The sequence below is a fragment of the Dryobates pubescens genome, chromosome 16 (genome assembly GCF_014839835.1).
Source record: "Dryobates pubescens isolate bDryPub1 chromosome 16, bDryPub1.pri, whole genome shotgun sequence".
Lineage (NCBI taxonomy): Eukaryota > Metazoa > Chordata > Aves > Piciformes > Picidae > Dryobates > Dryobates pubescens.
The window spans coordinates 13,065,008-13,079,568 of NC_071627.1; the positions used below are offsets into that span (position 1 = coordinate 13,065,008).

At 50.4% G+C, this 14,561-nt stretch overlaps 1 protein-coding gene across 2 annotated transcripts in view; it reads left to right on the forward strand.

The window, feature by feature from the left end:
• The window catches only part of ARHGAP26 (Rho GTPase activating protein 26), a 136,071-nt gene that overhangs the window by 82,104 nt on the left and 39,406 nt on the right, over window positions 1-14,561 (forward strand). For both annotated transcript variants that reach the window (XM_009902306.2, XM_054168466.1), the window contains exon 18: window positions 13,874-14,033. In XM_009902306.2, coding sequence (XP_009900608.2) covers window positions 13,874-14,033 — 160 coding nt within the window. The remainder of the gene's footprint in view (window positions 1-13,873; window positions 14,034-14,561) is intronic.

Below are 14,561 nucleotides of genomic sequence, written 5' to 3' on the forward strand. Positions count from 1 at the left end.
TGGACTTGATGATCCTAAAATGATTGTGAGATTTCAGGGTTCTGTGGTTTTGCTCTGATTCTGTTTCAAACAGGAAGGAGGAAACAGAAAATGGAGCACAGAAGGAGGAAACAAAAAGGAGCACATCCCCTATGGGCACAGGCTGAGAGAGTTGGGGTTCAGCCTGGAGAAGAGAAGGCTCTGGGAAGACCTTCTGGTTGCCTTTGAGTGCTTAAAGGGACCTACAAAAAAGCTGGGGAGGGACTTGAAGGCTTGTAGTGCTAGGATGAGGGCCAATGGCTTTCAGCTGGGAGAGGGGAGATTGAGACTGGAGATTAGGAAGAAATTCTTCACAGTGAGGGTGGTGAGACACTGGAACAGGTTGCCCTGGGAGGTTCTGGATGCCCCCTCCCTGGAGGTGTTCAAGGCCAGGTTGGATGAGGCCTCGAGCAGCCTGCTCTAGTGGAAGGTGTCCCTGCCCATGGCAGTAGGACTGGAATTGGATGATCTTTGAGGGCCTTTCCAACCCAAACCATTCCATGATTATATGAAACACTCAGGAATTATTTTTCCTGCATGGCCATGGTTGGACATTTGAGCCTTAATTTGCTCTTGTGGGGCAGGACCTTGAGGTCCAGGTTCTCCATCCCTGATGGTGCCATGCTCATGCACCTTCCTGAGTCCCTCCTGCAACTCAGCATCAATCTGTGCCTCCCTGCTGCTGCTCCCTGCCCCTGCATGTCCCCTGTTCTCGTGGCAGGAGCTCAGAGCCACCAAGGAGGCTGCAGCAGGAAGGTGTGGATGGGTATTTAGCAGAATTAATTCTCCTTGATGACTGGCCAGCAGCAGCTTGCTGCCTTTGGTTTTGCTGGAGTGGTTTTTTCTAGTTTCCATGGTTTACCCAAGGTGACAGTGGTTGCTGTCTCCAGCACAAATTGTTTTGCACTGATCACTGTGGATGGGCTCCATGGACCCTGCAGGGTGGCTGCTGTGGTGCCACAGCCCCAGCAAAACCCACCCTCCCTCCCAGCCCCTTGATGGGATGGGACGAGACAGGGGCTGGACACAGAGCAGAGCCTGGTTTTGGAGGGCTGTCTGCTGAACAAAGGCTTGTTGGGAGAGGAGGAGAAGAAGAAAAAAAAAAATCCTCCCTGTCTTCTGCCTAAAAATACAACCTGGAGCTTGTTTTCCTTCCCATGGAGCAGCCCTGTCCTTTGGCAGCCCCACACTGAGCTCCCCGGGCTCTGCTGCCCACAGCAGCCGGGGGCCTGGCGGCAGCACGGCGCTCATCGTCACGTTCCCCATGCCTGGTGGCTTGAGGAGACCCAGTGAGGCACCTGAGCTGCCCAGGGGCAGCTGCTTCCCTGGAAATGTGCTCTTCCTGGGGTTGTTTTCCCTGCTTCCCCTGAAGGTGCAGGCGGCAGGGAGGCTGCGGCAGCTCTTGGCACAGCAGGTCTGATTTCATCCCCGTGGCAGCTGTTTCTGCTGCTGTCTGCTAACTATTCATTGGCTTGATTTATGGATGGCTTCCAGTAAGTCATTCTTGTCCAGGACCTTCTGGAAATTTCCACTAGCCTCTGAGGCCTCTGAAGATGCACTTCACTCATCTGCTCCTCACCTGATCTGGCTGCCAAAAGAGAGTAGTGAGTGAGCTCCCCGACCTGGTGTGGCCAGGCTGGGCACCCATCCTGCCCTCCCTGCAAATTCCACAGATTTATGTTTTTACCCAGTGCCTGTTTCTTCTTATGCCTTTGGATCACAACTGCTGGATCCTTGGTGAAGCCCAGGAGTATGAGTGACCCAGAGTGTGGGTGGCAAAAGGAACATCACAGATGAAGTGAAACCCCACAGGCATGCTCTTTTGTGCAGGAGCTAGGGGAATCCTGCCTGGAGCTGCAAGAATCCTGCCTGGAGGTGGGAGAATCCTGCAGGGAGCTCATCTGTCCCAGCTCTGGCTCTTGCTGTGCCTTTTCCCCCTATTTTTGGGGTTTAAAAATTTTTCTTTCTTTCCTTTTTCTCCTCCTCTTTTGTTTCTCTGCTTTGTGTCTTGCTTTAGAGCATTGTGCCCTGGTACCTGGGGAGGTGGCATTGGTGCTGCCAGGGTGAGTCCCATGCTGGTGCCAGTCCTGTGCTGGAGCTGGTGCCGCTGGGCATCCCTAGAGCCATGCTGTTAAGGCATCCTCAGCCCCATCCAACCCAGTCCACCATCTTGTGAGCATCCAGTTTGGATGGTTTAAGAGAGAGGCAGAGAGGGGATGTCCAGCCCAGCTGCAGCTCCCCAGAGCTTCATCCCCACAGTGACCAGTGAGCACCAGGTCCATCACCTGCTGGTGTCTGTGGAGGTGTAAATCCATGTTGGAGCTGCTGTGTATGTGTTCTGTGGGCAGGGCAGAAGGGGTGAACTAACTTAGGGAGTAAGAAGGGAAGTTTGGGCTGATGATGGGAAGTTTGGGCTGATCAGAATGAGGAAGGAAAGCCTGGGATGACAGTGGAAATTTTGGGCTGATGATGGGAAGTTTGGGCTGATCAGAATGAGGAAGGAAAGCCTGGGATGGCAGTGGAAATTCTGGGCTGATAATAGGAATTTTGGGCTTATGATGGAAACTTTGGGTTGATCAGATTAAGTTTGGGCTGGTGATGGAAAGTTTGGGCTGATGGTGGAAAGTTTGGGCTGATGATGGAAAGCTGAAGGAAGGTAAAGTGAAAGGAAAGTTTAAAGGGATCAGAATAAGGAAGAAGGAAAGTTTAGGCTGCTTCTGCTAATCCAAAGCACAACAAGAACATCCTTAGTTTGGAAAATACAGTTTAAGCACCTATTTTAAACCCTCTCCCCAGCTGGAGCCAAGCCCTCTTGGATCAGTTGAAAACCCTTTTGTTTGATGCCTTTGACACCACGAGCAGGTGCAGCCCCTTGTTCTGTGTGGGAAAGGCTGTGGAGCGCTGTAGCCAGCTCCTGCCCAGGGGGATTTGGAAGGAGCAGCCTGGGAGGGTGGGTGGAGGGGAAGGTGATACTTTGGCAGCATGCCATGGACCCATCCTCATTCCTGGCTCCAGGACTGGCGTCCTCCACATCTCCTTCCTCAACAGACTTGGGCTGAGTGCAGACTTTGGGGTATTTGTAACGCTGCAGAGAGGTGGTGGATGAGATTGCTCTGCAGATGGCTTTGAAACCTCAGCACCACCCATCTCACCTGGCTGATTTAATTCCAGAGTTTAGCTGGAACCACCTGTAGCTCTGTGGAAAGGCAAAGGCTGTGGAGGTACCCAGGCCACAGCAGGGCTCTTCTTGGGCTCCCCTACCCCCTCAAAAGCTTTCCCAGCACTGATGAGCTCTGCATGGCTTTGCCATCATGTCTCCCTTGTTTTCTTAGTATTTCCATTTTCTTCTACTGCCAGAAGATAATCCACAGGGTTATTGATAATGCACCAGTAGATCAGCTCCTTCCTCCTGCTTGAGGCTGGAGCATGTTGGCCAGACAGAATCCTGGAATGGTTTGGGTTGGAAGGGACCTTAAAGATCATCCAGTTCCAACCCCCTGTTGTTGGGAGGGACACCTCCCACTAGACCAGGGTGCTCAGTGAGGTAGGTAGACAGTGAGTGTGCTTCTCAGCTGTTCCCAATTAGCAGCTGGTATAATGATGGTGCTGTGAATGCATCCCCTTCTTTTCCTGGTGATTTCTCCACTCAGGACATGTGGTCAGGGGGATCTTCCCCACTGCTGAAGCCCTTCTGCAGGAAGCAGCTCAAGAAGCAGCTCAAGAAGCAGCTCTGGTGTAGTAGAATGAGTCCTTGTGAACCATTCATACTTTGGACTTGGAGGTGCCAAAGCCTCATGGGGCAGGAGCAAAGCCTTCAGTATCCCAGAATAATTAAGAAGGGGGTTTGGGTTATTGTTTGAAGAGCTTTTAACTATGCCAAGTTTATCCTGAATCTCTTTAAACTGCCTCCTTATGAAGGTCTTATCCCAGAATCCCAGCATGGTGAGGAAGGGACCTCTGGGGATCATCCAGTCCAACCACACTGCTAAGGCAGGGGCACCCACAGCAGCTTGCCCAGGAACACAATGGCCAGGTGGGGTTGGAATCTCTCCAGAGGAGACTCCAAAACCTCTCTGGGCAGCCTGCTGCAGGGCTCCAGCATCCTCACACCAAACAAGTTTCTCTTCTTCTTCAGATGAAACCTTGTGGGTTCCAGTTTGTGCCCTTTGCCCCTTGTCCTGTCCCTGGGCACCACTGACAAGAGTCTGGCCCCATCCTCTTTGCCCCCACAGGTCCTTTAGCTCTTGCTGAGCACTGAGCAGATCCCTCTCAGGTTTCTGTTCTCCAGGCTCAACAGCCCCAAGACTCTCAGCCTTTCCTCCTCACAGAGCTGCTGCAGGCCCCTCAGCATCTCTGTACCCCTCATGTCCTTCTGCCCTTCCCTTCTCTGCTTTGTTGAGGAGCTGGTGATGCTCTGCAGAGTGGGGACAGCTGGGAATGAAGGTGCTGGTGGGTGTGCAGCTCCCTGGGGACACAGCCCTGGGGCCATGGCATGCAGCCCGCACAGTGTGTGTGCCCTCCCCCTCACCAGCCCTGGCTCCCTCTCACTTTTCTGGTTTTGTTTTTAAGACAAAATTCTGCAGGATGTAAGAAGCAAACCACAAGAAAAGCCTGTAGGTGCTTGCTCTGGTTTTTGGGCTTGGCTTCCTGTCGTGTGTAAGTGAGCAAAAGGTTTGGTTCTGCTACTGCAAATGAACTTTTCACCTCCTGGATTGTCAGCAGCTTGCCTCTTCGCACGCTGTGGTAGCTTTTCCTTCCATCCCTCTCCAAAATGTCCTCAGCTTTCAGCTGGAGAGGAAGGCACTGGAGAGACTGCAGCAGATCTCTTCTCAGCTTCTTCACAGCTCTGGTCTCATCATCACACACAAGAGTGCTCTCCCTAGACATGGTGATGGGTGTCTGAAATAAGACTGAAGCTTACCTCACCAGCACTGGTGACCAGTCATTTGGGAACCTCTGATGAGGCATGTGTTGGGTTTGCTGTGGAGTTTCTGTGGTTGAACATCTCTGCTGGCTTCCCACCACTTATCCAGCAGCTCACTGGTTCTATGAATCTAAGAAGTATCTGAAGGATGGGAGGCTGTGATAGGACATGGGGCAATGCATACAGACAGGAACACAGGAAGTTCCATCTCAACATGAGGAGAACCTTCTTTGCTCTGAAGGTGGTGGAGCCCTGGAGCACACTGCCCAGAGAGGTTGTGCAGTCTCCTTCTCTGGAGATTTTCAAGACCCATCTGGATGTGTTCCTGTGTGACCTATCTTAGGTGATTCTGCTTTGACACAGGGGATGGTCTGGATGATCTCCAGAGGCCCCTTCCAACCCCTACCCCTCTGTGATTCTATGCATCACCAGGAGGAGCACCAGTTCTTCATCATCACCTGAGTGTGAGCTGTTGTGAGTTTGTGTTTGAACTTTGTGTTGTTGGTTAGAGGTTGTTGGCAGCACTTAGTTATCTGGCTTCTTTTTAGCTGTTTCTCACAGTGAAACTGAAGCTGTTTGCAGCAACAGATTGTATCTAGAGTGAGCAAAAGATTTCCAATAAATAGCTGGTGTCTGTTCCAGGTGGTATCTCCCCCATCCCCACAGAGTGAGACTAAGATCTCTTAAAGAGAGAGCTTCTCTAGATTGTTCTGTGTGCTCAACCAGAGTCACCATCCCCGGAGGTGTTCAGAAAATGTGTGAGCATGGCACTTGGGGATATGATTTAATGGTGGTGTTGGGTTGATGGTTGGTCTGGATGATAAAAGAGGGCTTTTCCAACCCAAGCAATTCTATGACTCTGTGACCTGGCTGCTGGCTGTGAATCCTTTCCCATGGAGAGCACTGGGAGCTGTCCCAGCACAGGTTCTTGCTGGGAGCTTTCCAGGGGCCTGTTTGCTTTGGCATTTTGCCACCTGTCAGGTAGGCTTTGGCACCGTGCTTTCCATTATGGCAGATCTTTCAAAGCCTTCCTTGTTGACACATTCTTGCTCCTTCAGGCTCTTGCTGCCCCACTGGCTCTGTGGGTTTTCTTGTTGCAGGGTGAAGGCATCAGGGATGGGTGTTTTCAGAGGAGAAATGAAAAGTGGGGGCTTTGCTGGGGACACTGGGGCTGGTGGTGCTCGTGCATGGACAGCTGGAGGCACAGCCTGGAGCTGGCCACAGCCCTGTTGCTGCACAAGCCACCACCATCACTAATGGGTTAGAAAATGATGACTATTGTGAAGAGGGAAGATGGGATTGTGTGTGGCAGCTTGAAGTTGTGACAATGCTGTGCCTGCACAACCATGGCCAAGATGGAGGGCAGAAGCTCAAGGCTGAGGTGTGGGGATGGGGTTTGACCTGTGGGGTTTGCTGGTGCTGGGGTTTGACCTGTAGAGGGAAGGGTGGCGGATCAAGGGAGGTTCTCCTCCCTGTCTGTTCTTCCCTACTGAGGCCACAGCTGGAGTATTTTGTCCAGTTCTGGGCACAGAGAGGTGGGAGATGCCCCATCCTTGGAACCACTCCAGGTCAGGTTGTTTGGTGCTCTGAGCAACCTGCTCTAGTTGCACATGTCCCTGCTGACTGCAAGGGATTGGACTGGATAGTCAGTGACAAGAAAGGGGCAAGAGGCACAAATAGGGACTTAGGAGGTTTCATCTGAGGAGAAGAAGAAACTTGTTCATGTGTGAGGGTGCTGGAGCCCTGGAGCAGGCTGCCCAGAGAGGTTGTGGAGTCTCCTCCTTTGGAGAGCATCCAAACCCCCTTGGCCATTGTGATGCTGGGCAAGCTGCTGTGGGTGCCTGTGCTTCAGCAGGGGGATTGGACTGGATGATCTCCAGAGGGTCCCTTCCAGCCCCCACCACTCTGTGATGCTATGATCCTCCTTGGTGTCTGGTGAGCTGTCCTGTGGGCTGTGGGAAGGGTGCTGGTCTCACACAGGACATCACCATTGCAAGGTAGCTATGTTCAGCAGCACAGGGGATAGCATTTCCAGCTCCATCCCTGGGGTGGGGTTCCCTGTGGCTGTCTCTATTTCTGTGGTGGAAACCATGGTGACATTTCAGTATCAGCTTGTGCCCAGGGCTTTCAGTGGGATGGCAGTGGAAGCTCCTAGTGCTGCCAACACCGTGCCAGGGCATGGAGAAGTTGCCAGCTCCATGCCACTCACCCCATCCGCAGCCTCGGGCTGAGGCTTGGTGAGCAGGTTTGGGTTCCCTTTGCCAGCGCTTCTCTCCAAGATCTCCTGTGAAGCTCAGCTTGCCCAAAGGCAGAGAGGATGGTGTTGGAAACCAGGACAACTTGATCTGGAGAGCATGACCTAGAGGAGCATTGCAGCACAGTGAGTGTCTTGCCTGCAAGTCACAGCACGTCTGGAATTCACGCTGCTCACCAATCCCCCGCCTCACGTTTGGCCTCAGCTTCTGCTCCCTGCCACAAGAGCCTTTGTTGGGTTGTTTTCTTTTTCCCTGGGAATGAACCCAAGAATCCAGCTGTGGCCAGATTCACCCTGGAGAAGAGGAGAGTCTTGTTGGAGCAAGTCAGAGCACCCAGGAATGGGGCAGGAGCGCGCTCGGTCGCAGCTGAGCAGGGAAACCCAAGAGCAGCAGGGCCGCTTGCTGCTGACCCCTTGAATTCTCCACTTTACATCTGAAGGTTTGGTCAGCTGCCCGCAGGAAGTTTCTCCTTGTCCTCGCAGGGGGATTTTGCATCTCCCTGGTGATCTGTCCTCCTTTTGGATCTGCTGGCCTCCATCCACATTCCACAGGACTTGGCTGTCCTCGCTCGAGCGGCTGCTGTTGAATGATGCTGTGAGCCTGCAGAGGCCTGGGCTGCGAGTGGGATCGCAGTCAGACAACTGTTCAGGTTGGAAAAGACCTCCCACATCACTGAGTCCAACCATTAACTCAGCACTGCCAACTCCACCGCTGAACCACGTCTCTCAGCACCACACCTCCATAGCTTTTCAATCCCTCCAGCAATGGGGACTCCACCACTGCCCTGGGGAGTCTGTTGCTGTGTGAGTGCTGCGGCCCTGGAGCAGGCTGCCCAGAGAGGTTGTGGAGTCTCCTTCTCTGGAGAGCTTCCAACTCCACCTGGCCATTGTGATCCTGGGCAAACTGCTGTGGATGCAGTGCTTTAGCAGGAGGTTTGGACTGAGTGGTCTCCAGAGGTCCCTTCCAACCCCACCATACTGGGATTCTTTGACTTGGTGGGGACATGGCTGCTGCCTGGGTGGGACCTTGCCAACATGGGTTATATGGTCTTCCACACACCAACCCAGTGCCCAGAATGATGGTAGGGTTGGAAGGGACCTCTGGAGATCACACAGTCCAACCCCCCTGCTAAAGCAGGGCACCCACAGCAGCTTGCCCAGCATCACAATGGCCAGGGGGCTTTGGGATCTCTCCAGAGAAGGAGGCTCCACAGCCTCTCTGGGCAGCCTGCTCCAGGACTCCAGCACCCTCGCATGAACGAAGATTCCCCTGTTCAGATTGAACCTCTCTGGTTCCAGTTTGTGCCCATTGTCCCTTGTCTTGTTGCTGGGCACCACTGAGGAGAGCCTGGCCTCAGTCAGAGGGGCCAGGATAAATTCTTGAAGAGCAGTTTCTTCTCTGTTTCTGTTGAAGTGCTGTTGATAGGACCTGCAATAACACCCCAGACCATGAACCCACCAGCTCTAAATGGATGGTGGACCCAAAGATGCCTTGGCCAAGCTCTCTGCATTCACTTTGCTTTTGTCTTTCATCTGTCTGGAGTCCAGTGTGTTTAACTCATACCCCAGAGCAGCCTACATAATTTTGGGGGTTGCTGCTGCTCAGCTTTTGGCATCCAGCAGAAGCTCTTAATGGTGGTGGCAGACATGAGATGGGCTTTTACCTGTAGCTGTATGAACACGCTGCCTTGTTTTCCACCCTCTAAGGTCTTGTTACAGTGCAGTAACAAGGACTTTGTGTTCAAAGGTTTGTCCCAGGCTTGGAAATAGAAACACTCCAGACTTTGCCTTTGTTCCCTCTCAGATGTTTGTTTTCTCTCAGGTTTTTCACCAGATCAGGGAAGATGCTTGAAGGCTTTTGGCTGGGGCTCTCTTGTGTTCATCTGAGAGACAAAATATGTGCACAAAGGGATTCCAGGCACAGAAAGGAGGGCTTCTGTGCAAAGCAGAGCTCTGGCATCCCCTAGAGAGGCCATTGCTGCCCAGGGAGGTGGGGGGTCCTGGCATGGCAAAGAGAACAAGAGGAAATGACCTGAAGTTGCACCCGGGGAGGTTTAGGTTGGACATGAGGAACAATTTCTTCCCCAAAAAGGATTGCCAAAGCCTGGGCCAGGCTGCCCGGGGCAGTGGTGGAGTTCCCTGCCTGGAGGGGTTTCAAAGCCATGGTGAGGGACATGGCTTGGTGGTGACCTGGCAGTACTGGCTTAACAGTTGGACTTGATCTTAAGGACCTCTTCCAACCCAAACAGTTGTCTGACTCCATAATTCCCGTGCTTGAGGGGCACCACAACCCATCCTACTCTGCCAGGCTGATCTCCCACTGATGCCAGAGGCATGTTGGGAACTGCTGTGTGCTGTGAGGAGAAGGAACAGCCCAGAAGCCATTAGTCAGTGACAGCCTGGCACATTGAGAGCACCGAGAAGAGGAGTTAAAGAGGTTGTTCTGCTCAGTTCTCCATTAGTTGTTGCTTCACACCCCCTCCTAGTGCTGGGAGCGACTTCTGCAAAGCGTGGATGGAGGGAGAACTGAGAAAGGACCCATCTAAATGAGTCAGTGCAATTGCTTTCAGGGCCAGAAAGAAAGAGCAGGTTAAAAGGAAAATGCAGAGAAGACTTGGAGACCTTCTGAAGAGCAGCTGAGGAATGGCACTGACAATGCCTGCCCGGCAGCACCCACACGGAGCAGAGGCTGGGATGAGAGCACCCCATCTCCAGAACCACGCTGCTATTTTCTGGTACAAAGGATGATGAAGAGCTGCAATTTATGGTAAATTGTCCTGTGGGTAATGGCTGTGGAATCTGAAGGATGTGAAAGGTGAATCATGTTTTGTAGCATGGCTTTGCTAACCCAGCCCTGGGGAGAAAAGGAGATTCATAGAATGGTTTGGGTTGGAAGGCGCCTTAAAAGATCATCCATTTCCAACCCCTTGCCATAGGCAGGGATACCTTTCAGTAGCTCAGGCTGCTCAAGGTTCCATCCAACCTGGCCTTGAACACTTCCAGGGAGGGGACAGCCACCACCTCTCTGAGCAACCTGTTGCAGTGTCTCACCACCCTCACTATAAAGAATTTCTTCCTAGTCTCCAGTCTGAATCTCCTCTCTTCCAGCTTCAATCCATTCCCTCTCATCCCATGGCAAGAAGGTTGGAGTAGGTGATCTCTGAAGTCCCTTCCAACTTAAGCCATTCTGTGATCTGTGATCTTCTGTGATCCTGTCACTACAAGCCCTTGTAAAAAGTCCTTCCCAAGCTCTCCTGTAGCACTCTTCAGGCACTGGAAGGCTGCTCTAAGGTCTCCCTGGAGCCTTCTCCATGCTGAACAGCCCCAATTCTCTCAGCCTGTGTTCATGGGAGGGGTGCTCCAGTCCTCTGACCATCTTCATGGCCTCCTCTGGACCCACTCTAGCAATTCCATGTCCCTTTTGGGCTGGGGGGCTCCAGGAATGGATGCAGTGCTCCAGGTGGGGCTTCATGAGAGTGTAATAAGCATTTTTTTTCCCTAAAGAATTTATTTGGCCAGGACCTCACCACTTTTCAAGTTGTAACCCAAGCCCAGGCTTGGTGGAGGTGACAGCTCTGCCTGTACTACAGGGATGTAATGTGCAGCAGCCATGAGACTTCTTGCCAGGGCAATAAGTAGGGCTGAAGTTGCTGCCTGGGGGCAGAGCTAATGCAGCCGTCCTGAGCTTCTCATCATCCCTTGCTGATGAGGTCCTCTGCTGCTGCTGGAGGAGCTGTGGATAGGGGCAAAGAATGAAGAGTTCTGTGCTGAGATTTGGATGAATTACAGAGTCACAGAATAGTAGGAGCTGGAAGGGATCGTTGTGTCCAACTGCCCTGCTAGGGCAGGTCACACAGGAGTGCATCCAGATGGGTCTTACAAGTCTCCAGAGGAGACTCCAGAAGAGGGAAGGCATCCTGTAAGGATGGAAGGTGTCCTCTAAGGATGGAAAGTGTCCTGTAAGGATGGAAGGTACCTTCTAAGCCAGCCCTAGCTTATGCTGTGCTGAAATAAATGCACACAAACAAGGACTGTGGTCTCTTGGCTCCGAGATCAATAATTAAAGCTGATGGCAACAACTTTTTAGGCCAATCCAGCAAGACCTGACTCAGGCTGACTTCGTGCTGGCCTAGTGCATTTGTCCAGGGAAAACAGAAGGGGAAGAGTAGAGGGAAAAGTCTTCAAAACCCCCTTCAGCTGAAATCATGGTTGCACTGCCTCAAGTCACTGTAAGTTTCCTGGTTGAAGAGGTCAGGAGTAAACCACAAGAGAGTCAGGGAAGTGGGGCTGTAGAGCTGCCACCACAGGCCCCCACTGTGTCACCTGCACACACATGGTTGTGTTATGTGTCTTGGTGTGACTCCAGCACCCCACTCAGCCACGCTCACTGAGATACCTGGTCCATACCTCAGCCAGCTGTTGGCCACAGAGCAGCAGACCACCCGGGTTCCTGAGCACTCATGGTTGGACGTGGTGAGGGGACCTCCAGGCTGTGTCCACACCGCAGTGTGCCCCCTGTGCATGGCCGTGGCGCTCTCTGGGACTGAGCTGGAGCAGAGGTGTGCACCGTTAGGGCCAGTGATGCTTTGCACCATATCAGACCAGAGCCCAGACCAAAGCCCCTCCATGGTAACCCCCGAACGCACATCACAGAGTTACTGAGGCTGGAAAAGACCTCTGAGCTCATCAAGTCCAGCCTATGGTTACCCCAGGTGCCAGCTCCTCAGCGTGAGCTGTTTCACTGTGCTGGACTCATCTGTCAAAACAGATGGAGGTGACAGGGAGGATGGCTCAAGTGGTGGGTCCCCAGCTCAGGTGGATTCCTTGGTGAGGTGGAGAAGGACATAGGTGCGTGCACACGTGGGGCTGGGGGTGAAGCCTGAGCCTCACCTTCCAGCCTCTTCCGGTTGGGCTGGATGGGACCCAGCCGTGGTGCAGGGGAACGGTGAAAGGGGTGAGGAGGCGCAGGACTTCGGAACATATTAGGTCACTCATTGAGCTGGAGAGCAGCGTGTGTCAGAGGTCCAAGGGTTTGTTTTGAGCAGGGCTTCGGGCCTTTAGTGATTCAAGCTGTTTTGCTGGGCGTGGTTTGCAGCGGGAGCCCGGGGCGGGCGGCGCGGCCCTGGGGTTTTTCGGGGATTAGTCAATGGGCTGAGGCTGGCAGCCCCGAGCGGCGCACTGCTTACATTTGTACTTTTCCACATGGCTGAGCCCTCCAGCAGCTCACCGGGAGTGGGAAAAATGTAAACAGGGTTGTGGAGCTCGGTGCCAGCCCTCAGGCAGGGAGGGGGTTTCCAGCCCCAGCGCTTCCATCCCCGACTGCTTTTTTTCCTTTCCCCTTTTCATCTCTTACCTTTTTCTTTTTCCTTTTCTTTTTTTTTTTCTTCTTCATTTGTCTCTATTTTCTGGTTGGTTTTATTTCCCCCTGTGTTTTATTTTTTTTTTTCTCAGTTTTCCTGCTTTATTTCCATTTTTATTTTTGGTGTTTTTCCATTTTTCTCTTTTTTTTTTGCTCCTTTTTAAAAAAAAAATTTCTCTCTTTTTTTTTCCCTCCATTTTTCTCTTTTTTTTCCATTTTTGCTGGTTTTTGTTTTTTTTCCAATTTTCCTTTTTTTTTTTCATTTGTCTCCTTTTAAAAAATTTTTCTCTTTTTGTGTTTTTTTTTCCCATTTTTCTCTTTTTTATTTTTATTTTTTAAATTTTTTTTCCATTTTTCTCCTTTTATTCGTTTTTCTCTTTCTCTTTTTTAATTTTTTTCTTTTTCTCTTTTTGTTTTTCCATTTTTCTCTTTTTGTTTTTCCATTTTTCTCTTTTTAAATTTTTTTTCCCATTTCTCTCTTTTTGTTTTTCCATTTTTCTCTTTTTGTTTTCCCCTTTCTCTTTTTGTTTTTGTTTTTCCATTTTTATCTTTCTTTTTTTTTCTTTTTTTTTTTAATTTATCTCTTTTTGGTTTTACATTTTTGTTTTTCATTTTTCTCTTTTTTATTTTTTCTCTTTTTAGTTCCAGTTTCCTGGGTTTCATTTTTCTCTTTCCAGTTTTTAATTTCTCTCTTTTTTCAATTTTTCACCTTTTTTCATTTTTCTCTTTTTGCCACTTTAATGTTTTCTCATATTTTATCTTACTTTTTCTTTTTTTCTTTTTATCTTTTTCTTTTTATGTTTTCTTTTTATAGATTTAACATTTTGTTCACTTTTTGTCTTTTTACATTTTCTTTTTCATTTTACTCTCTCCCATTTTTATTTTTTCTCCTTTTTTCCCATTTTTTTCCATTTTTAAAAATGTTTCCTTTTAATTTTTCATTTTCCTCCTTTTTGTTTTTCATTTCTCATTTTTCTTTGTTTTATTTTCACTTTTTGTCTTTCTTTGGGTTTTTTCCCCTCTTTTTAAATTTTTAAATATTTTTCCTATTTCCTTTTTCTCCCCTTTCTTCCTTCTCTCCCCTTTCTTCCTTCTTTCCCCTTTCTTCCTTTCTTTCCCCTTTCTTCCTTTCTCTCCCCTTTCTTCCTTTCTCTCCCCTTTCTTCCTTTCTCTCCCCTTTCTTCCTTCTCTCCCCTTTCTTCCTTCTCTCCCCTTCTTTTTTCTTTCATTTTTCTGTTTTTATTTCTTATGTATAATTTTTCTCTTTTTCCTTTCATTTTCTCTTTTTTATTCACTTTTTGTTTCCTTTCCTTTCCAGAGTTGCAAATAATCACAAGCAGAACCTGATGACTGTTGCTAATCTGGGTGTGGTGTTTGGGCCGACGCTGCTTCGCCCTCAAGAGGAAACAGTTGCTGCCATTATGGACATCAAGTTTCAGAACATCGTCATTGAGATTTTAATAGAAAACCATGAGAAGGTAACACCTTGGCTTCCCATCCCCTTGATTTAGTAATCACAGCATGGGAGAGGCTGGAAGGCACCTCTGGAGATCATCCAGTCCAGCTCCCCGTGCCAAGGCAGGATCACCTAGTGCAGGTCACACAGGAAGGCGGCCAGATGTGTTTTGAAAGTCTCCAGAGCGAGAGACTCCACAACCTCCCTGGGCAGCCTGTTGCAGGGCTCCAGCACCCTTAGAGCAAAAAGGTTTTTGCTCATGAGTGCTGAAAGAATTAATTCAACAAGGAGGCCTGGGCTGGCTTCCTGCTTTCTGACCAGGTCTGGATTTATTCAATCTCTGGCTATGTGTTGACCTCCTAAATTGTGGTGCATTTGTCTTTGTAGGCCAGAAGGATGTTCTGGTCTGTCAGCAGATAGTGGCCATGCTGGGTGTGGAGAGCAGAGCCCAGGGCAGGCATGGTGCCCCTGGTACCAGTTTCAGCAACCCCATGCTGGGGGTCCTGCCCTGGAGGAGCTGTATTTAGCAGGCAGAGCTCAGGGCTCACAG